Source organism: Anoplolepis gracilipes, chromosome 1 (assembly GCF_047496725.1).
Source record: "Anoplolepis gracilipes chromosome 1, ASM4749672v1, whole genome shotgun sequence".
NCBI lineage: Eukaryota > Metazoa > Arthropoda > Insecta > Hymenoptera > Formicidae > Anoplolepis > Anoplolepis gracilipes.
This window is the reverse complement of record NC_132970.1, coordinates 16,192,325-16,216,811: the sequence shown is the minus strand read 5'-3', so window position 1 is coordinate 16,216,811 and position 24,487 is coordinate 16,192,325. Positions and strand designations below refer to the sequence as shown.

At 34.9% G+C, this 24,487-nt stretch overlaps 1 protein-coding gene across 6 annotated transcripts in view; it reads right to left on the bottom strand.

Moving 5' to 3' along the window:
- LOC140671732 (uncharacterized) overlaps positions 1–24,487 on the bottom strand; it is a 56,219-nt gene that overhangs the window by 1,062 nt on the left and 30,670 nt on the right. For 3 of the 6 annotated variants that reach the window (XM_072903311.1, XM_072903305.1, XM_072903296.1), the window contains exons 2-12: positions 11,888–12,096; positions 10,843–11,406; positions 8,865–9,741; positions 7,778–8,626; positions 7,481–7,693; positions 4,594–4,799; positions 3,333–3,590; positions 3,014–3,169; positions 2,461–2,746; positions 2,145–2,376; positions 1,919–2,072 (exon numbers count right to left, since the gene is read on the bottom strand). In XM_072903311.1, coding sequence (XP_072759412.1) covers positions 1,919–2,072; positions 2,145–2,376; positions 2,461–2,746; positions 3,014–3,169; positions 3,333–3,590; positions 4,594–4,799; positions 7,481–7,693; positions 7,778–8,626; positions 8,865–9,741; positions 10,843–11,406; positions 11,888–12,049 — 3,957 coding nt within the window. In that variant the 5' untranslated portion in view covers positions 12,050–12,096. The remainder of the gene's footprint in view (positions 1–1,918; positions 2,073–2,144; positions 2,377–2,460; positions 2,747–3,013; positions 3,170–3,332; positions 3,591–4,593; positions 4,800–7,480; positions 7,694–7,777; positions 8,627–8,864; positions 9,742–10,842; positions 11,407–11,887; positions 12,097–24,487) is intronic. The other 3 variants (XM_072903319.1, XM_072903338.1, XM_072903330.1) reach the window with 3 other exon arrangements.

Genomic DNA, 24,487 nt, shown 5'->3' with positions numbered 1-24,487 from the left:
ATCAGCTGTATGTTAATTTGACATTGAAGCAGTAATCAAAATATAATAACACAAGAAAATTTTAACATATGGCCGTACAACTTTTTACTGTAACTTTAGATGACGAAAATTGAATATGTTCAATAAAATCAATCTATGAAGCAAGCGTGCAATTATTTTTGACATAATAAAATAAATTTATAGATAAATTGAAGAATCTTTTTGTACAAACTGCTTTACATACACGCACGGTAAAAAAAACATTTTGTATTTTTATTGAAATTTTCTTGTGTAGAAATTTTTGTGTTAAATTTTTAATATACTCTTACGAGGTGTGGCAATAAATCTTACGAGGTGTGGCAATAAAGAAACCGGACTTATGCTCTAACCCTTTATTGAAAAAAAAAAATCAGACAATTGAAATGTTGTTCCCTTCAATGTAGTTCCCTCCACGATCCCTACACCGCTCCATGCGAATTTTCCACTGTTGGAAGCAGTGCTGTAGGTCCTCTTGTGTTATGCTGTTCAAGAGTTGCGTCGCTTTTGCTTTCACTGCATCCACGGACTCGAACCTGGTTCCTTTGAGCGCAGACTTGACTTTTGGGAAGAGAAAAAAGTCGCACGGTGCTAGGTCCGGCGAGTACGGTGGATGTTCCATCACTAGAATGTCGTTTTTCGCCAAGTACCTCTTCACAGATAGCGTTGTGTGCCGGCGCGTTGTCCTGATGAAGAATCCATGAGGCATTCTTCCACATGTCTGGTCTCCTTCGTCGCACACGTTCACGGAAGGTATTCAAAACATTTTTATAATAAACCTGATTGACAGTCTGACCTTCAGGCACCCAATCAATGTAGATAATCCCGCGGATATCGAAAAACAATCATCATTGCTTTGTATTTGGACTTGCTCATGCGCGCTTTCTTCATTCTATTCGGATCTCTTCCAATGCATTGTCGCTTAATCTCTGGATCATACTCGTATTGAAAAATCCAAGTTTCATCACACGTAATTACGTTTTGGAGGAAATCAGGATCATTTTAAATATTTTCAAGAGTGTCAGCACAGCAATTCACTTGATGTTCCTTTTGCTCGGGTGTGAGGATTTTTGGCACCACTTTTTGGCAGCACACCCCTTTTTCATGCCCAGATCGTCGTGCAAAATCTGTCTGACAGTTTCCTTATTGATGTTGGTAAGTTCAGAAATTGCTCGAATGCTCAGGCGGCGGTCTCCTTGAACAATTCTACCGACTTTCTCCACATTCTCTTGAGTTTTCGCAGTGGAAGGACGGCCCGATTTTGGATCGTCCCCGACGTCTTCCCTACCCTTCTTAAACTTCTTAACCCATTCGAAAACTTGCGTGCGAGATAGACACTGATCACCATAAACTTCTGCCAACAAATTGTAAGTTTCTGTGGCGGATTTTCCAAGTTTTGTGAGGAATTTGATGTTAACACGTTGTTCTACTTTAGCACTTAGACAGAGCTCAGATACACGATCCATTTCTAACAACGGCCACGGTCAGACTAACCGCAGCGCATGCGTGAAACTTTGTGTGAGAGGGTAGAGGGGAGTCCACAAATCAATATTCCACCCTTCTCTTCGTCATCGACGTGGCCGAAAATGAGTAAAAAACTCAATCCAGTTTCTTTATTGCACACCTCGTATGTTAATATAACATACTGTCGTTATGTTATTTTAACTTTTCTGCATTAAGTTAATATTCACCGTTTCTAAGAGTTAAAACAACACAATTAACAAATAAATCTTACACTAATTCATATTTTTGTGTTAATTTTTTACATATAATTTGTTATTTGTTTACATATTTGCCTTCTGTTAAATTAACATTAAAATTAGAGTGGATAAATTGGGACACGAGAAATGTGTTAAATTTAACACAAAATTTTTTACCGTATATCTCCGGAATAAGTCCTCACCTGAGAAAGGGTGACCGCTTTCTCGCGTATCAGTAGATCCTGTACGAGGGGTAAATCGTTTGTCAAATGCAATTGCCGCAGTGCTATCAGAGCGCATTCGCACAGAGAGACTCGTTCCTCCCCAGGTTTATTGCTTGGGTCTATGTTCAATCTTCTATAAAATGGGAATTAAAATTATTATCAAGTTGTCATATCGCGAGAGATAATACTAAACTATGTAACTGACCCTTGCAGAAGGTACAGCCGATAGTAAACGTCCTCTTTGCAGAGTATAACGTCGTTAAGGGATCCGTTGATGTCCTCGACTCCACGTGCCTGAAGACTCTTCAGCGCGTTAACCAGTTGAAGAAGCACAAACGACGCTTCCCGTTTTGCAGCCTCGTTGCTTATGTCCCTCGACATTGCACCGAACGATTGTATGGTGGTCACGTGCATGCACGGGAGGACCGAAATCGTGGCTGAAATTACGAGAGAGAATTATAAGAGATTATTATTAAATATTCAAATTTTATTGGTCGCTGAAAAGCAACATGCATTATTACCTTCGACGTCTTCGTTGGCGGATGGTCGAATCTTGTCGAGCATCTCTTTCGGCGCTCCATCTATAAATTCTATTATAGGCGTCAGATAAAAATCTTTTTGCGGCATAGGCATAGCTAGATCGAACGTCATGCAGAGAGTGACGTTTTGATCGTTCCACGTCGCCGAACAAAATATCCTCCTGCCGATGGAGATGGACGATGTTACATCGATATTGAAGTGCTTCAGCTGTAGATTCGCGTTCTTGAGGGCACGCAGACCTGCCGGCAATTGTACAGCTTGATTTTCCTAAAATAAAAAACCACAAGTTAAAAATAATGATATATCTTATTTATTTTTTATTTTATTATTTTTTTAAATTATATTTATATTCTATTATTAAACTTGATATCTCTACAAATAAATGGAGATAACTTTTTAGGTTTTGAATAAAATACTATGTAATAAAATGCACACCTTTCATTCACGATAATCAATTATTTTTTGATTAATTATTTTGCTTTAGAATTTTAGATCTATTCTTTTCAAATTAGTTGGCAACAACAGGCCTGATACCTGTTCGAGAAATTGAGCGAGCGCTTCGTGATTCGCCACGACCACCGCACCATAATTGTCCTCGAGACTCCGATGAACGATGCTGCGTCCTCTGCGTTGTCTCAAACGACCCATCCGCGGCTCGTCGTCCTTCCAATCCTGATCCTCCTCCGCGCCCTTAATATAATTTCAAAGCTCTCAGTTTGATTACATAAAAGATTACATATATGCAAATTCGAACACTGTAAGAAAACTACTGCTTAAGAATTCAGACAAAAATGTGTCTAAATTCTTGGACATTTTTTTACAACTTTTGAAACCTGCTGGGGGAAATGCGTACCTCGTCGCCGGTGTAAAAGGTGTACGGTGCGTAAAGTTCGCTCTCGGTCTCGCTACCGCAATACGGCAACGAGGTCGATCTCACGAACGGCTGGTGATGATGAACCTTGGGCTCTCCGCCCATCGCGCTGCTGTCTGACTTCCTCTTGTAGGCGCCGCGGAATCCGTCACCGCGTCCACCGCCGTGACGTAGCTCGAGATTTGAATCGCATTCAGGTGAACTCGAGAGACACTCGTACACGTGGCTGTCGTTGGACGTCTGTTGAAACGCACGATTACATGTTCTGTATAGTTGTAAGTTACTAAGTCGCACTCTGAGTGGCAATATGAATTTTTATCTTCCTTTTCTACGTCAACTTTAAATGCTTATTTATTTTATAATGTTTTTCATATTTAAAGATATAAAATTAATAAAGATATAGGGTGTGTCAAAACTGAAAGATATATTACGTTTTTTTTTACAGATTCTTTGGCTATTTGAAAGTTATGCCTTCGAAAACATTAATAACTTTCAATTTATAAATAATTTATTAATAATTATTAAAGAAGAATTTTAATTTGAAATTTATAGTAACAAAGGGGAAACATGATGACTACTTCCTCGACATGTTTGCTAATGAAAAAAATCAATTTCAAATTGGCTAGAGAATCTACTGTTAAAAGTTCTCCGGAGCGGAAAACTTTTCTCTCAGTGAAACCCCATACAGCACAGATCATTGCAATTACATTGCAGCAACGTTGCAATATTGCAAATTGTTGTTGCAACATAACATAAATATTTCGGAATAATTTCAAAATCAAAATTCTATAATTATATTTTTTTAAGGGTAAAACTTATAGGAAGCATAAAATATGAAAAAGTTGAACTTAAAAGTTACATGTTCTTAAAATAAATGTTTGCAATAATACATCTAACTAAGAAATATGATAAATTTATATATATAATTTTATGTAAATTTATAATATAATATTTTTTAGACAAAAAAATTATTACAAACATTTAAGTTCAACCTTTTTTCCACTTTATGTGTCCATATGTTTCTGATATTTATCTATCAGAAAAATATTATTCTTATATGCAACATTAGTCGACGATTGCAGTAACATTGCAATATTGCTATAATATTTCGTTGCAATCTTCCTAAGGGGGGCATTTTAACTGCTGCAATCTCACAGCAATGATACAGCAACATTTCGCAGTGAATTTGCAATATTGCGGTGAAAAATTGTTTGAAATCTAGACGAGAAGGAGGATCTCTTACCGGCGAGTCGGAAGTGGATCTTACGGCCGCGAGGCCGATGTCGTAATCTCGTTGACGTTGATTCACCTCCGTGGCCGACGTAACGTCGTCGCTACGTGCCTTTCTGGGGACGGGCTGGGACACGGCACGGTCCCTCATACTGGCGGTACGCTGCGGTTTCGAAGGTGCCAGGGCGCTGCGCACTTCACCTGTAACATCCTCCGCTGCTGCAGGCACACACGTCCGCCATTCATCAAACGCCACGGGTTAGTTACCACAAGACACAAGGCATATGTCACGAAACTGGGGCCAGGCTATCTAGGAGGCTAACTAAGTTCTGATGCACGCTAAGATGCACATACATATATGTATCTCCGCACGTGTCGCGCACGAAATTGCAACGACAAACGTTAGTTCACCCATCCACACGTATCACGACTAGTGCTGTCAGTATAAACAAAATTATTTTTTTTTTTTTTTTTGGTATCTAAGCGGTTTTTTATATACTCAGCTAATAGTAACCAAGTATCGCTTCCAGGGAATGGATTAAGGTTATTCGAACACCCTTTTATAGAGACGTAAAAAAATTCTTTTAATAGAATTTTCATCATTTTTATTAATATAATGAAAAACTAACATTTCTTAGGTTTTTAATTTATTTTTCTTCGAAAGTAATTTTATTGAATTAATAACTTTTGAGACAATTTACGCCAAACATAACATATTCAATTCAAATAACTTTCAATTAGGTACATAACACGAATTTTTATCATGCATTTAATTGGAAATTATGTTGTGTTTGGTATCATTTGAATTATAAAAATCTCATCAATCTATTAAAATTATTTATTTTCAAGAAGATAAAGTAAAAAATAAAAAGAAATTCTCTTCTCTTCGGTATTTCTCTTTAATGATAATAAAAATATATGAAAGTTAAAAAAATTAAATTAAAAAAAAACAAGGCTTGTCGGTTCACGAAAAATTGTATAAAAACATTTTGTTTTTATCTATTTACATCTCTACTTTCCTGTCAAATTGATTTTTCCTGGTACACAATCCAAACATTTGTGGTCACAAAGTAATCTCAGATATCCGAATTCCGACGATTTTCGTCGCTGATATGAGTGACTCACATATTTATTCATGTATTGATAAATATCAAGAATGTATTTTATGCAGTTTTACTTTTCTGAAAGTATATTAATATAAATATTAATCGCGACAAGATATAAACAAACATGAAGAAATAATTACCCAACATTTAGGGAAAAAGAAGCTGAAATAAATATCTAAAATATGTATGAGTCACTCAAGTATTTCATTATTGTAGATAAGTCGTTCTTTTAACTAAATTAATTCGATCGGACGAATCAAAATTAACTGTAATTCTTTTAAATAAAGTGTATCTTGTACATACAATTATTTATTATTTCTAGCAGTACTGCTGATGTCATGTTCCAGCATTCGCAAATAATCGAGCTTGCCACATGCCCGAATACATTCGAGTAATATCCAGATCAAAAGGTTCAATCACAAATTGACAGCACAAACCACGCGAGGAAGAGTTTTCCTCGCCGACGAAAACTTTTCGACGACGACTGTATTATACGGTGTACAAAGTTTACAAAAAGCAGGATCACACACAGGACTCTTCGCAAGCGTACAACGTATACCAACGTCGTCCAACTCCTCTTAATCGATTTAAACTTTAAAGGGCGATGATACAATCGCAGTACGTGCAATATGATGCATGCGGCGTTAGTTGCACCCAGCTTCGGTTAAAAGGAATCCCTCGAGGTGGACGAGCAATGTCATACGCACCGTTACGTAACTAACGTAAAATGAGAGGAAAAAAAAAACGGAGAGAGACGTGAATATGCGGAATTCGCGGTTTCACGCTTGAGTGGAGCCGCGCATTTAACGTTATTCGCGTTAATGAGGGGACGGGGGGGGGAGGGAGACGGGGGAGCGGCACAGATGCGAAGGTGCAACGAACAAGCCACAGCATCGGTGGGAGGGAGGGAGGAGAACGAGCGAGACTTCAATGATCGAAAGAGAACAAAAAGACTCCCTAATTTTTTCTTTTTTTTTCTTTTTTTTCTTTTTTTTTTTTTTTTTTTTACATAATATACGTTTATTTCGGAAACACACAAAATAGCGAACTTTTACAAACAGCATCTTTTATATCGGTATAGATATAGATGTATAACAAGTAACGCATTCATATATTTATGACCAGCCATTCTCAAACCTTTTATCGTAAGTCTTATAATAGACGGATACATTATTTGCTTTAAGAAACAACTTTTTTGTATTTCGATCAATATTGCTCGATATTACGTTACGGTGTTGACGATACCAATGCTTGACAGTCAAATCTCGTCCAAAAGAAATAAAAAATAATTTCTTTCAAGAGAAAATATTTTTTCTCTTTTTTACAAAACACGTCATTATCGATATAACACATGTATCACAGAATACTTTCAAAAAATCAGAAATTTAACGTTTCTTCAGGATTTGAGAAGCGCACGATAGTTTGTATAAATAAGTTTTATATATTTTTCATTGTTAAAAATTAAGAAAAAAAAAATGTTGATATCGCGCCTGTCAAAATGATATTTTAGTTTCAAGCTTTCCTACAACTTTACTGGCAGGATCTAATTAAATGCGACGCGTTAAGCGAAAGATTATTTGTTCTCCCCGAAGATGCGAATTAAGTGCCGATCATCCACGGTACGGATCACGTGGCTCGATCGCTGTACCCGCGCAAGAGCAAAGAGCGACGTCTCTCTCGTTTTAAGAAGCGACTGGCGCGAGTGGGTCCGTGTGAGTATGGCTGTTAACATCGAGAATGATCCGCGGAGAGCGATTGTGATTGCTCAGTTGCACTGTATGGGCCTAAACTTACCCAGATTCGCGTAAATCGAGTCCGAGGTCGTCGCGGTCGTCGGCCTCCAGGTGGCTTTCGAGGACATCTTGTCACCCCTGTTCGGAGAAGCGACGTTCGCTGGTTTCACCGGCGGTCTGACCGGCTTGTTGGCCGGATCCAGCCTCGACCAATCCTCCAGGGACTGGTTTCTCGGCGGCGGTGGTGGTTTTCCGGGTCTCGCTGCGAGAGAGACTTGATGAAAAATTGTCTTCGTAATCTTGAAATTTTTTATTCAAATTACGATATCTAAATAATTCCTTTCTTCCGCATGCTTACCTGCGGACGACGGGGGAAACCGCGTTGGAGTCTTGGAGGCGTCGTTCTTCGCGCCGCAGGAATCCGTCTGATCCTCGCCGACGATTCTGGCGGCGACCCTGTCGTTCCCTACCACCACCTCGACCGCGGCCCCGTCCAACTCCAGCGGATGGATTATCTCCAATCGCGGTTTCGGTTGCGGCGTCGACGGTATCTCGTCGTTCTTCCCGCCTTGACCGACCACCACGTCCATATCCTTCCTCGAGCCCATTCTCAGAAATCGTTTCAGGGAGAAACCTCGTCGGTTCCTACCCCTCTTCTTCTCCTCCCGCACCTCCTTCTCGTTCGTCAGACTGTCCTGCGATAAGGATATCGTTCTTCTAGGCACGGACTCGACTGATTGCTTGGCGTCCGCGATCTCGTTCGTTGGATCTGGCAATTCGCAGACGGCCTTGCGAAATTTTGGACTGCACGAGGACGATCTCTCTCTCTTCTCTTTTTCGCGAACGACCGGGGAATCGGATTTCAGATTCGCCCCCGGATTCCTGGCGAACAGAGAAGAGACTGGCAGTGGGTCCTCCGTGGTCTCTGGCGGTCGAGGAGCCATCCGTCTTTTGTTCGGCGAACGTACCAGCTCCATCGTGGAAACGGAAACAGGAGTGATCTCGGGGAACTCCTCATCCGGCGTCACGTTCTCTATCTCTCCGTTATTCGAATGATTACTTGGATCCGGTGATGTAATTAAGGAAGTAGATAACGGTGGAGGAGCGGATTCTCCAGTGTTTTGAGTTATAGTCGAGCAAGTCTCTGATGAAATCCCATTCGAGATGTCCTTCTTCACTGAACGTCGAGAACTCATGTCCTGCGTACCTAGAGAAAGATCATAACATGCGTCATCATTATGATATAAAAAACGAATAAAGGAAATTTCTTACGTGCGTTTTTTTCGATTCATTTTAAAGATGAATAATTGAAGTGGAATCAAAGATGATCTTTCAAAGATTTCTGCTGTTATTTTAAATTAATCGAGAAATAAAAAAAAAAAAAAAAACTATAAGTATCTAAGAAATAATAAATGATTCATTTTAGACAAATCAATCTCTCTCACCTGGATTCTGAGCGGATCTACCGGCGACATTTTGCACCGACGGTGGCGGCGGTACATAATCGTTGGGAATTTTCCTCACCACAGTGAGGGGACCATCGTTCAGGCTCGCCTTCATAGAAAAGGCCACAGGCTTCTGCGGTACAGCAGGCTTCACTCTCGCGTCGTTATTAATAATATTATTGCCATGCAAGAAGGAGGTCCTCGGTTCCGTAGAAATCATGGTTGGTGGTGGACTTGTCGGTAACGCCGGCGGTTCCGTCACTTCCTCCTCGTCCGCTCTGCCATCCGGTTCCCCAGCAAGCTCTCGGCTGTTCTCGAAACAGAATTGCTGTTCCTTCGCGTCCCCGCCGATTTCGCGCACTCGCGGTGACGTCACCTTGCTGTCGTTGACGATTACCTTGTCATTGATGATTGCCTTGTCGTTAACGATGCCCATCGAACGATCGCTTTCTGGTGCCTCCTCGTCCTTCAGAGATGTCAAAGCGAGCTCGATCCCTTCCTCTTTTCCCTTCTCGTCATCTTCTCTCGGACACTCGCTTCTCTTCGTTTCCTTTATGCTCTCGCTCTCTTTTACGCTGCCGGGGAAAGGTATCCTTGACGGCGTCTGGGCTTCAGTCTTTTTTGTCGCTGAAACGTTGTTGTCAAGGGGAACATTTACGGCGTTTTTCTTATCGATCTTACAAAGGGACGAGTATTTTTGCGTCGTCGTTTCCACTGATGTTTTCACCGCATTGACATCCGTTTCCTTCCGCATGACCGAGATCATATTGGCAGAGGTGATCAACGGCATATCTATAATCTTTCCTAGTTCCGAGGTAGGCTTTTGTTCTTGTTCGTCCGCCCTTTTTCGTTCCGCTCCATTGAGTTTCTTCGCGGCCTTTAATATTAGAAACAAATAAATTTATATTAATCCTCAAACCTAACACGTTTTTTGGCACCATAATCCTCAACACATGGGTAACTGGAGTCCGAGTTAATTTTTGTAGTCAAAAAATTCTAAAAAAATTTACACATCTTCTTTTAGGTTTAAACTAAAAGTTTATGTAATAAAGTTAAAGAAAAAATATTTTTAAATACTATATTTTTGTTATTCGTTAGATCAAGATTTGGACACATAGATGTTTTATATAGAAATTAATTAAAATTTGAAAAAATAATTTTGAACAAAAAGGCTTTCACGAATTTTTAGTTCAAAGTTTACGAAAAAATACTATATGTCCACGGCTTTAAAAAAATATAATTATTTGAATAATCGAAAATGGGTAATTTTTAGGTATAAAAAAATGTGTCTTTTCTGAGGAAAAATTTTTTTTAATTTTCAGGTGATTTATTTAAAAGAAAAGTAAAAACAAAATGTAATTTACATTACAATCTACAGTATAAAAATTGATTAATACATACAACCTGTTTGTTGCTCGTTATCATTAACAAAAAATACTTTTAGCATGAAAATAAATGAATACAATAAAAATTGAAGCAATTTGTTTCTTTTTTAGAGAGATTGTCATTGTAAATTTATAACTTATTTGTATAAAAAACGATTAACGACAAAAAAACAATATTTAAAAAAAAAAAAAATTTTTTTAAATTTCCTTATTCACGCTTTCTTATTTAATATAAATAAAGCGAATACGTGAGTCATTTGTGTCGGCTTCAGATTTAGATTTGCCAGCACTTTGCCCTGAATAAACTGTTTCAACTTTGAGAGTTTATTAATATTTTTTTAAAACAATAGATTAAAAATTGCACAGACACGAAAGACCCACGTGTTCAGTTTGAGGGTTAAACACCATTTCATTCAGAATTAAAAACTTTCGATTATATTAATATTCTTTATACATCTGAAAACTCTCTTTATCTAATACTCTAAATATATCTAATTAAATATAGCTACTGTCTAATTTTACTTATATGCTGGAAATCAAAGAATCTACTCAAAATAGTTAACTAAAGAAATGATATTTTCATTATCACTTACCTCGGTAATGTTATCCAATGTTCCTCCGTCGGCGGACTTACATCTGGGGGGACTGGTTTGCAAGTTGAGCTTTCGATCGTTGGGTCTTTTGGCAGTGGGTACAGATTCGTCCCCGCCGAAAGGTGTGACGGACACCAAGAGGGTCGTCTTTCTACCGTCAGCGTCTCTCTGTATTTTTCCTAGCATCAGAGAAGCAAAGGACTTGGAGGGCGTCGTCGTCATCGTCGTCGTCGTCGTCGTCGTCGTCGTCGTCGTCGTCGTCGTCATCGTCGACAACGACGACGACGATTTGGTCGTGTCGCTGTCCACGACATCTGACAAATTCGCAGTGATCATATTGAAGTTCGTGTTCGCGCGAGTCAGGTACAATAACTCGCGTTCTTCCTCGCTGTCTGGCACCAGGTCCGCCGCCTTCGCGGACGAGTCGATCTCCGCGTCCCTCTCCTCCTCGCCATCGGAAAAGTCATCGCCGCCGTAACCGATCACCTCTATGAGGGACTCCGGGAAGCCGACATTCTTCTTGCGTTGATCCTTCCGGCAGATAGTTCTGCTACGAAGGATACTCTGCAACGATCAATCTTATTATTCCAGACGCATGTCATTGTCGAAACTAGTTTCGATAAACTTGATATCATTTCCGTTAATTGGACGTAATTATACAATAATTTCAAAACCAGTTTGTCTCCTAATCAAGAAAACTAGCGATAGTGGTGCAGTCTTCGTAGAAATATTGAATATTTTAATATTATAATTTAATATCATGTATCAATTTTTCAGATAAATATTTATTATTATATAATTAATTTAATTATAATTATAATTAAAATAATGTTTTTACATAGCATTATATGTAAATTGAGAGGTAAAAAAAAAGTAAATCGCGAATGAAAATACAGATATCACAGTATGTAAACAAAATATTTAAGACAATTAATACACTTAATTTTATGAAATACAATTTTACAAAAATACTATATTTTATATAAATAAATTTATATAATATACAGAAATTTAAGTATATAAGTGTAATTTATGAAATAAATACCTGTAGCTGAAGATGACCAATCTTGAGATTTGTAGAAGCCTTTTCGACGTTCAGTCGCAGGATATCGTCGGTCGCCACGTGTTCCTCCCTCGGCTTGAAGCAGTTGGAACAGAGTTCCTTCTTCCAGGCATTTTGCACGAAGCGATTGCATTGTGTGGACATTGTTGCCTCACCCACAGCGACAGCGAAAGTCCCGTTACATCATCACCCTGGAAATAGTAATCGTTCGATTCTCTCTTTCTCTTCGAGCCGGTGCAACGATCAGCGCGATACATTGCATTGGTTAAAGAACGTGATAGTGCATGAAAAGCTATTTCGTTCCGGATCACGAGATTGCGAGAGAGTTACACTTTGAATGTATAAAGCAACTCACTTTTTTTTTTTTATAAAGCGGTTTTTTATAAAAACGACGACAAATTTCTTCAGAGTTAAGCTAGGATACAAATAATTGACCGTCTATTCTATTCTATTTTTTAATTAAAACAATAATTGAATCAAAATTTAAAGAAAGTGGCAAAAATTTTTATTTAAAAGAATAATCTTTGTAATTATGATTAATGTTTTGTTTCTAGAAACGCTGAAGGCGATTACTTATTTTTATTTTATTAAAAATATTGGAACTCGCTATACTTTGTTGTAAAAGTTATCTTTTATTTTTGTTTTTTTTTTCAAATATTCTATAACACAATATATGATATAAAATTTGAATTATGTTCATTGCAATCTTTCGAAAGATTTTGAAAAAAGTCATTACTATACGAAATATTAATCAAACATTTGGCTAAAGCTTCTTCTTCAAATACGCTCAACGATAAAGTGTAGTTCCATCAACGAGCGATCGTGTCAGGTGGAGAATATTAAAATCAAAACGAAACGAGTGACTACATTTTCCTGTCCGCAGCCTCGGTCAGCGCGATAGTCATTGCGAATACAATCGGGACAATTGACTGAAGCTGCCCGGCCAGCTGAGTAATTGCTTTACTTCCGGTCTTGGTTTTATGTGCAACAACGATGGCCTCTGGCTCGTCATTAGCAAGTAATACTATATAAAAATACTGTACCATCACGAATCCTTTTTTTCACGAACAGTTTCCGGCACAAGTTTATGTAAAAACGGAACAAGAATTTATTTCGTGCTGCATATCCGTCATCTTCATATTTTACATTCTTTTTCATATCTCCTTCGTTAATTTCGAAGTTTAAGTCGCGAAAAATTCATTTTCAATTATTAATAATCTCGGCAAACTGTCATTTCTTTGTGAAAACAGACGAGTAAAAACCGACCTCAAGATTCTTTCACATCATTAGAGATTATATTAATTATTATATCAATTATTGATATAATTATTTACATCAATTATATCAATTTATTAATTATTATTTATATTAATATTTTTTCATTTAAATATCAAGGAATGACGTTTGAGAAACTTGCTCATCGTCATTGTCGACAAATATTCATCCCGGAAGCTGCAGATATCTATTCATCTCGTTGCGTTCTCAGGGAAACATCACGAATGTACCGAAACGTCGTGGACATGGGGACGTCCCATTAGCATGCGGTACTCGCGAGACCAGGATACGAGGTACCGTTGGCAATCTCGGTTGATCCGTTACATCTCTCGCGTTCTTATCCGGAAGCCTCTCGCGCGCGTGAAAATTTTGCGTCGTGGTCGCATAAAGATTGACGATGACAAGAGCGTGCTTCACGGCTGGATGGTAAATTTAAATTCCACGCTTCTAACAAAGCTAGAAAAAGAATTTTTCCAGCTGTGAACCACAAAAAGGACTGATATCACAAAAGGACGACTTTATAGCATCAACTCAGCATTGTATGACAGAATTGAGATCAAAGATAATCCTCTGACAAAAACTTTTACAGCTGCTTAATATTTCGGGTCCAGCCTTGGATAGAACGGCCGGAATTTATTTGGAAAACTCATTTTTATCATTTAAAAAGCAACGTTATTGTGTCTATAAAAGAATTTAACTTCTAATTTCTATATAATAAATACATAATAACTATACTCAAAAATTGCAAATTAATTGTGATTGGAGACAGAATTATATTTTTATATGTTATTTTATTACTAGTTTTATATTATTTTTATTTTATTATATATTTATTATATTATTATTTCATTATTTTTGTATATTATATACATATATTTTAAAGAAAAAAATGATTTCTTATCATTAGAGAGACTATACATTTTTAATTAAATTAAAAAAATATTTATTTTTTTGGAGTTAATTCAATATAAAAATCTCTATGTGTTAGTTTACAATATTTTTGAAATTTGATTTTAAATTAAGTCTTCTAATCTGTCACTGCAACCTAGGTAGAACAGAAAGTCACAATAATGTGAAAATATGTCAAAATGACAAAGAAATGATTGAAAAGTGAGTTTTTGTAGTCATATTCTCGTTATTTTGACGTCATTTGACGTTACTTTGATATTATCGTGACTTTCTATTCTACTTGGGAAATAATGCCGTTGCACGTAATTAAATTATGTTTAATGAAAAAAATAACACGGAACCTCATATATAATTGATAGAAAATTTCTTTCTCATTGAAATGAGATTTCATGCATTTCTTTGCAAGTTATTCATAAATATTTCTTTTTATTACGGTTTATAACTAAACATAGGTATTTACAAAAATTAAATTAAAAATTACTTATTGTTAGATAGCGTAATGCGATTTCAATCTCTTACAAAATTATAATGTTTAAGCGACGAAGAACTCGTGCTATTCTCTTTGTCTTGCGCAGAATTCTACCCAATAATTAGTACGCTTTATTTTACTCAAACCTGGAAAATCGTGTTGGAGCTCAAGATGAATAAATCTCTCACGAGCGACTCTCAGTAACCGCGGACTTATAGTAACGCCACTTTGCAATCATTACAAATTAACGGTTGCAATGTAACTATGTATAACGGTTGCTATATTGCGGTTATTATAAATTAACTTCCCCTATGTAACTGTACATTTCGTGACTGAGAGAGGTAATCCCTTCGCATTTGTACGTACGCAAAATGAATCGTCCGCAGAGTCTCCTTCTTGGAAGAGGTACGGTCACGAAGGCGGACCTCGACTTCTCTCATTCCATTCAGATGACGTGCCAAAGCGAGACGAAGGGCGAGGCCAATGAATTTTACGTATCGCGATACTCAAACGAACCCTAACGTGAAGGTATTCTCGTGGCTTTATTATTTTTTTCTCTACACAAAGTTTTTATTATTTTAAAAATCTGATTATATTATTTCATTTTTTGTAAAAATTTATCCTCGTAAAAATTCGTGATAAAGTTGATGCATTTACACAGTAAAAAGTTGTGCGGTCATATGTTAAAATTTTCTTGTGTTATTATATTTTGATTACTGCTTCAATGTCAAATTAACATACAGCTGATATGTTATTATTTTTATAACATTTTCATGTGTTACATTTGTATTAACTTCAACAATTTGTATGTCTCTTAGAAACGGAATATTATTTTGAGTGCTTTTAACACATCATTAATCGATTATTTGAAACAATCAACATGTTTCAAAATCAATTTAACATTCTAAGAAAAATTAAAATAAATTTTCGAATAATCATGAATTTTAAAATGTTCTACAACATTTCTTACAAGTTATTGTAACTACTCTTTCATGTAGTTTTTAATTAATTTGTATGTTATTTTTACATCACACTTAAAGTTACAATAACAAAAATAAATGTAAAGTTTTGTATCAACTACTTAACATTTTTAATTTGTCAATAAATAACACACAATAAATTGAGTTATTTTAACTTAAAATTTAGAGTGGACTTTCTGGGACATGCAAAGAATGTTAAAATTAGTATTTTTTTTTACTGTGCATTACTACGTGATATGTAAACGTCGTTTAGAATAGAGGTTTGACAACTTTCTAAGAATTAATTCTGAAATGCCAAATTTTCGAGGGTAAAAGTTGTAAAAATTAAAATAAAAATCACTTTGCGAGAAATTTGAATCAATTAGTTTGATTAAATTTCAAGTATATTCATCTGAAAAAAACAGTTCAAATTAGGTCAAAAGATTAGCTAAACATTATATCTAACATCATTTTAAAACAAGTTCTGATTTCTTTGAAATGATCTTCTCGTAAATTGCACCTTTACCACAAATTAACCAACTAATACGAGTACTCAATTGCATTAAAACGAATTCCACTCTGTTTGGAGTATCTTTACGCGGAAATGAGAACGTGGTGACAACGCGTATAGTCGAGCAGACGATGTGTGAATCATTCTGCACAAAGGAAAATGCTTAGTGTGTCGTGAAATAAATGTCGACTTGCTTTTAGTCTCACGTTATTTCCCACGGTAATGAGTACTGCCAACATATGTAGGAGATACGAAGCGAAATTATCACCCGCGGTTAGAAGCGTACACATATCTTCGCATATAGATACAAAAAAAGAAAGGAAAAAAAAAAAAAAAAACCGACGGTACGTCAGAAACCCTAATGTAACGAAAAAGAGTAATAACAAGGATCCTCGTACTCTTATCGTGGTGGAGGTAAAAAAAGTTATGCGGATATTCCGCTACGACGCTCCTTTTCGTGGTACTGCAATAATTACTGTTCATCTACCGCTTGATTGCGGGCATTAAACTCGCCCTAACCGTAAAGCGTCTGGGAATTTCGATGGAATTACGTACGTACGAAGAATTATACTCGCAAGAGAGGAGAGGAGAGGGAAACGCGGACCGTTCGTTCGAGATCGCAGGGTCGATTCGAACGTCGTCATTCGAGAACGCTCCAAAGGCAAAAGACTTAATGGGTCAAGTGCGAGGTAATAACTGGCTGGTAACTAGTCATTCGAGACGCGTATTAACGGCTCGGATTACATCATTTCATGCGAGATGGCCGCTTTGCAGATAGTCGCAATTGAAAAAAATTCATTGTGCTGTAATTTTCATAATTTCAAGAAATTAATTTGTATTTTTCATTTATATTTAATTTTAGAATAGAAAGAGAGTATTTGTGACGAATTGAATAATTTATATGTAGCTATTATAAATAAATAGATTTTTGTTTCATCATAAAATTAAAATTTAAAATTTTTTAAAATGTGACAATGACGTGAAATTATATATCGCAATTTTAATTAATTATAATTTTCTTAGCTTGACGTTTTTATTATACGTGCTTTTTGAAATATCCCTTTTAATTTTTCCGACCGCAACAGTTTTCGTTCAACGATAATTAAAGTCATGCGAAGAATCTGAATAGAAATGCAATTTACAATTTTGATATTTGAATACTATTTGCAAATTTTATAAACGAGTAGCTACGGGAATTGCGCTTGGCTACGTGCGCCATGTCGATCTGAGAAATCCCTGTCTAACAGTAAACCGTGCAACGGTTTGGAAACCGTTGTCACACGATTAACAATCTTTTTTTTTTTTTTTTTCACGTGACACCTGCATCGCGCAAATAAAGACAACCATGCTGAATTCATTCGGTGTTTGTGATTTATGCGGCAGCTTTAGAAAATCTATGTTCGTACAGTAAGTCTCTACAGACATTCATCTTAAATGAAACGCTATTACAATAGTGTAACGCAATCTTTTATGAATGCGATTATTATCAGCAATTCAACCGCTTTCTCATAAAATTACAGAATTATATAATTATAAGTAGAAATCTTTGATATTTCAAGTTTCTTAGAGTTATGTACGAGATCATTCCTGACATAAGTTACAATTTGAATTAAAATATTAAATTGTTTGATATCAAATTATTGAATTGAACGCAAAATTATTTGATTCATCGAATTGTTCTGTTATATATTTTACGCAATTTTTTATGAATGCGATTATTATCAGCGATTCAACCGCTTTCTCATAAAATTACAAAATTATGTAATTACAAGTAGAAATCTTTGATATTTCAAGTTTCCATTTCATAGAGTTATTTACGAGATCACTCTTGACATAAGTTACAATTTGAATTAAAATATTAAATTGTTTGATATAAAATTATTGAATACAAAATTATTTGATTCATCGAATTGTTCTGTTAAATATTTTATTTTCAATTGTCGTACAGTAAAGAATCTCGTTACATTCTAATGGATATATTGACTGTGGGGAGTGTTATCACGAAAGACATTTGACGACAATTGATATGCCGATCGACGACAATGCACGTCGCTATGCACTTTAGCGTAACTGCGTTTATCGAATTAACTTGCACAGGTGCCAACCTTACAAAGTCCAAAGCGCAATAATCACGTATCGTTGTGAAAAATACAACTTGTTAAAAAGAAAAAAAAAAAAAAAAATAATAAATTATTTAAATAATTCGACGAGGAAACAAAAAAAAATTAAATTCCATTTTAGTTTCAACGTTTTGACAAAAAAATGTCAAGCCCCGCTTTATTTTTAATATGACTCGTAGAGAATTTTTCCTTTTTATATCAGCTCGGGCACTTCATCTGGGTCATCTGACGGCTAATTACTCGCGTTTCACGTAATTACGCGAAAAATGAGAAGAGAGACGCTTACATTGTATATTTCCTGGCGCGATTAAATGGAGAACAGGATGTCTGCGACGGAAACAGCGTCGCGTTTTGATGTCGCGGGATTTCCCTTCCTTCCGCGAATATCGCGGATATCAGCCAACAGAGAGACGCCTTTACTCCGTTTCGATTGTATTTCAGTTTATCGTAGGATATATAAATGCGTGCTTATTAGCGCTGAAAGTGACGGAATTCACACTGACTCAAACTTAAACCGGTTTCCGATTACGAGACCCGAAGAGAATCGTTCTATTCTCAGATATACACCCTCTCGAGGTACTTTGCATTTCAAAATATCAATCTTATAATAGGACTTCTCTCCTCCCACGCAAAAAAAAAAAAAAAAAAAAAAGAAAAAAACACTGGATATTTTGTGAAGAACGACACAGGAACTCTCTCTACTGCAACATTACGATTTGTAGAATGTACGTATAGAGTGTTCGTAAAATACGAAATCAATAAAGAACTAACGGGACGTTTTGTGTAGAAAATAGCAGTACGCTTTGAATAACGCTAGGCGTAGTTCTCGCCGAAACAGGATATACATATTATTCGTTTCTTTGTTTAAAAAACAGGAATGGCTACGGTTGGCGTTTAATATTCGAACAGCTGGCTCGTTCGAGCCTTTCGAATTTCAAGGGCGACATCGCACCACGTGTAGAGTAATATTCTTTGTCAAAAGTCCTTCGATGAATGGGAAAACTTTTTAGCGCGAGGAGGCATAGGCCAATCTGAGGCACGTTTCCAGGGAAGCACCTTCGAGACGGAATAAATAATATCACGTGTTCACGTATTATCTCCACGCAGCTTGATAACGAAACTTATTATGTGTTGTTGTACGAGCGAGAAGGGAAGCGAAAAAGTTGCTGCCCGCGGTATCTGTGAAGCACAAAACGCGCGAAACCGATTTTATGTCCGCTTCTTTTCGCCGAAGCGACCACGGCCTCGCTTGTATTATGTATTACTCTTACCGGTCCTAAACGAGGTCGACCAGCTCCGACGAGGTAACCACACCTCCTTCGACTAGACTGTACCCGTGTGTATTTGATCCTTTTGCTCGAGATTCGATCGGGATACGTGAGGTAGGTGGGTACCCTTTCCACCGCATTCCGAATCCCAAGTTGGGTCAGGTGTTTTAATACGTTGCACAATATTGTACTGTCGATTTATTATATTAATTGAAAGAAGAGGTATCCTCGTAAAAACAGTGAGAAATTTTTTAGGGTTTCTTGACAAAATAATACTCTCTCAATATATAATGAATTATATAAAATATAAAATTACATATTTAATGTATAATTATAAAAATTATAAAAATATGTGTGTGCAGAAAGACGGTGTGATATCTATCTCTAAATATTTATTAGTTACGGTATACGCGTATATTCTCTCATTAAAGCTATGTGAAATTATAATGCAATGTTAGTTAAAATTATTTATTCCATTCCCAGTCTAGCGAACAAAAAAAAAAAATCATTATAATCTCGCTTTCGTTATTACGAAAGGGGGATTAATATTGTTATTATACTTTCATTTTTAATTTCTGCTAATATAAATATTCGTCTCTGAAAAGCGTTGAATTATGAAACTGCCGGTGTGCTCTAAATCCGCTCAATTTCTCGCCTTTCTTCCCGACTTTGCTATTCCGTAGAACGCCGAGAGATTTCTCGGCGACCGGCTTTCCACGCATTTTCGCAGTTGCAGGGTACATACGCATATAACGCACGTGGGTTACATGCAACATTATTACCGTAGGCTGCGATGAGTGCGCAACGCATCGTGTCGTAGATTGCACGCTTTATCCATATGTATGACGTTTCTTTTAATGTCGGGCTCCTCCTCTTTCACTTTGAGAATCGGAATGCGCAAAACCGTGTGTGGGTGATGCACGTGGATGCATAGTGGACTTTCCCTCGTAACCTTGCGATCGCCACCACTGGTATTATCGTTCCACGCCGCCTTTAACCACCGCGTTATCGTCTCGCTACGATTATTGTATCGTCGATATTAATTTATCGTGGTCCTGGTAAAATCGACGAAAGAAGAATATCGTACCGTTTATATACGGTCTCCTGATAAGATAACGTAAAGTCCCACAAATCTCGTTAAATGTCTTTAGATTATGTTTCAGCAACGACAGACGCGATATAAAATGTTTTCAGCCCAAACAAGGCTCGATTTCCAAATATGATGACCCACTCCTTATTTACTTGTTTTTTTTTTTTAATTTATTAACCATGTGAATCATCGCTTAGGTCACAATTATTTTTGTTAATATATTTAAACTACAATCTCTCTATATTTTTTGGCGTATTTTTTCTGATTGGAGGATCCAAAGATTTAGATGATTTAAATATTTTTGAAAAACTATTTATTATTTTTTATAAATTTCTACAATTTTCGATGTTTAATTGTTTTTAATTTTCATCAAAGTATTAGACTAAATGACGATAAAGTTTATAATTCTGTGATGTTTGATATTGTTTTTTTATTCGAGGATATATAAAAAATAGTGTAGCTCTTTATATCATTATCGAACATTTATACGTGCAACTTTCTTTTCAAGTTATAAATTCTTCTGGATGTGTCGCTTTAACTTTGTAGATTTCTTGATTTCATTGACATCATATTGAAATATTCTATTTTGCATTTTAAATATAAACGTTTGCTACATGTAATTATGCGTACGTGGGTCTGCATACTTGAAGCTACAAAATATATTTCCTAATAAATGTCGAATGAGCGAGGATAATTTAATTTATTTATGAGAGAACGTGAAGAAAGTAACCGTAAATAAATGATAATTAAAGATTTTATTATTTTACGATAAATTAGAATATCAACACTAAAGCAATTGATAAATATATAAAAATTAATTTACGAGAAATAAAATGTCGTCGAAATAGATTAACACATTTTCCAACACAAGTGATCAAAAGTTTCGTTTTAAGGTTTGCGAATGAAAGACATCCTACTTCAACTAGGTTGGGCAAAATGTTTCGAGCTGCGTCTCGGATCTAGTGCTCGTGTGATGCGCGCCAGATTTCTCAATGCTCATAGAAGGCGAACAGAGGAGAAGAAGGCAGAGTGTCCTCGATATTCCACATATATAGAGGAGAAAGAAAGAGAGTGTATTAAAGAGGATATATACTATATATGAATCAGCTATGTCAAAAAATAATACATCTAATACATTTCGAGATTCATTAATTTGACATTGCGCGTCATTAGACTTTTAAAATATGAAATTAATAATTAATTTGTGAGTTAAAGTAATGATTTGCCCTGTAGAATAAAAATTTGCATTTTCATAAATTTTTGTGCACAGTTACTATAAAAAAGAATTAGTTTAATATAAGATAATGTTAACGATTTTGAGACTAAATATTCTATAAAATAAATTTTTATTTGAATTTATAAATTATTAATTTTACGTATTTTTTTAAAGGTTAAATAAATCTTTATTTTAATTCATTTTATATTTTAAAAGGTTAAACAAACCTGTATTCTAAATTATATATATTTTAACTCAGAAATTAAAATTATTAATTTTACATTTTAAAAGTGCTTTGTTTAATTCATGAATCTCAAAATGTATTAAATGTGTGTATTAATTGTTGACGTAGATCCTTCTTAAGTATGTATGTGTGCTTCGCGCGATTCTTTCTATTCTCTCACATCATCGTATTTTGCTCGCTGTCATCCGGAAGCGTCTCTATAAAATAAAAGATGTTTATGTGTGACAAATTCACATCGAAATCAAAGTCCCGCTCGAGAGAACCATATTTACCGCATCTACATCATAAGAGTCCGGTCGCAAAAAACCTGACTCGACTGTCGCGATACCGTTTCTAGCGTAGCCGTGCTCTTTTCCTCCCTTTCTCTTTGTCCGCGATATATTATTAACGGTGTCGAATCTTTTCGTGTCACATATAATTTGAAATCTCAGTATAAGATGTGTCACATATAAATTTAAAAAAATATTATTAACTTATATAAAAACTGACGTTTTACATATTTGTCTATATTTAATTGAAGAAATTGTTCAAGATAAAAAAATTTCAATTATTATTCAGGATGTTTCAGAGTTAAACGATTATAAACTTGCATGTTCTCTAAACAGAAATAATACAAATATTTTATAAAAATAGATCCAGATTTTATCGAAATTTTATAATAAAATATTAAACATAAATAGTGGATTCGCTGTTGATATATTACGGTGTAAAAATAGCGATATTTAGGTATCTAAAAAGGATTAATTGTTTAGCTCCCGAGATTACCAGATCTTAGACTTTTATCTGTTTGGAAATATGAAAACGATAGTGTTACCGTACAAAGGTCGGCTCGTGATAGGAAGTGAGAGAATCAATGATGCATTCATTGAACTAAAGCAAGATAGATGAAATTTGTAGGATATTAAACGCAATTTTTCAACGATGTCAATTTCGTATTAGAAACTGCGATATTTAAAAATGGAAAATTAAACAAACTTCTTCTTTTTCAATGTAACTTGAAATAAAATGTTTCTGGATCTTTATATACGTAACATTTTTTCTCATTTCTATTTATACTGGCAAAGTTTAATCGTTCAACTTTAAAACAATCTATAACATATTGCGTATTATATATCATATACAATATATTGTATATGCAGTAAAATGTAACATTTTTTTATAAATAAAGTAATAAAAACATATTAAATTTTTTTATGTAACAAAATTATTAAAATATTGAGAAATATGATATTTCGAATTAATAAGAATAATTCTTAGTTTTATATCAAATTTGCCGACATATTTTTTTTGCATTTTTATAGGAAGAGTCAAAGAAAAGTCTTAAAGATTTGAATAAATCAAAGTTAATTTTAAAATTCTTTAAACTTGCTCAACTTAATCGTATTAGAAACTGCGATATTTAAAAATGTAAATTAAACAAACTGCTTCTTTTTCAACGTAACTTGAAATAAAATGTTTCTGGACCTATCTTTATATACGTAACATTTTTTCTCATTTCTATTTATACTGGCAAAGTTTAATCGTTCAACTTTAAAACAATCTATAACATATTGCGTATTATATATCATATACAATATATTGTATATGCAGTAAAATGTAACATTTTTTTATAAATAAAGTAATAAAAACATATTAAATTTTTTTATGTAACAAAATTATTAAAATATTGAGAAATATGATATTTCGAATTAATAAGAATAATTCTTAGTTTTATATCAAATTTGCCGACATATTTTTTTTGCATTTTCATAGGAAGAGTCAAAGAAAAGTCTTAAAGATTTGAATAAATCAAAGTTAATTCTAAAATTCTTTAAACTTACTCAACTTAATCGTATTAGAAACTGCAATATTTAAAAATGGAAATTAAACAAACTGCTTCTTTTTCAACGTAACTTGAAATAAAATGTTTCTGGACCTGTCTTTATATACGTAACATTTTTTTCTCATTTCTATTTATACTGGCAAAGTTTAATCGTTCAACTTTAAAACAATCTATAACATATTGCGTATTATATATGATATACAATATATTGTATATGCAGTAAAATGTAACATTTTTTTATAAATAAAGTAATAAAAACATATTAAATTTTTTTATGTAACAAAATTATTAAAATATTGAGAAATATGATATTTCGAATTAATAAGAATAATTCTTAGTTTTATATCAAATTTGCCGACATATTTTTTTTGCGTTTTTATAGGAAGAGTCAAAGAAAAGTCTTAAAGATTTGAATAAATCAAAGTTAATTTTAAAATTCTTTAAACTTGCTCAACTTAATCGTATTAGAAACTGCGATATTTAAAAATGTAAATTAAACAAACTGCTTCTTTTTCAACGTAACTTGAAATAAAATGTTTCTGGACCTGTCTTTATATACGTAACATTTTTTTCTCACTTCTATTTATACTGGCAAAGTTTAATCGTTCAACTTTAAAACAATCTATAACGTATTGCGTATTATATATGGTACACAATATATTATATATGCAGTAACCGATCTTTCTTCTTCATAATAAT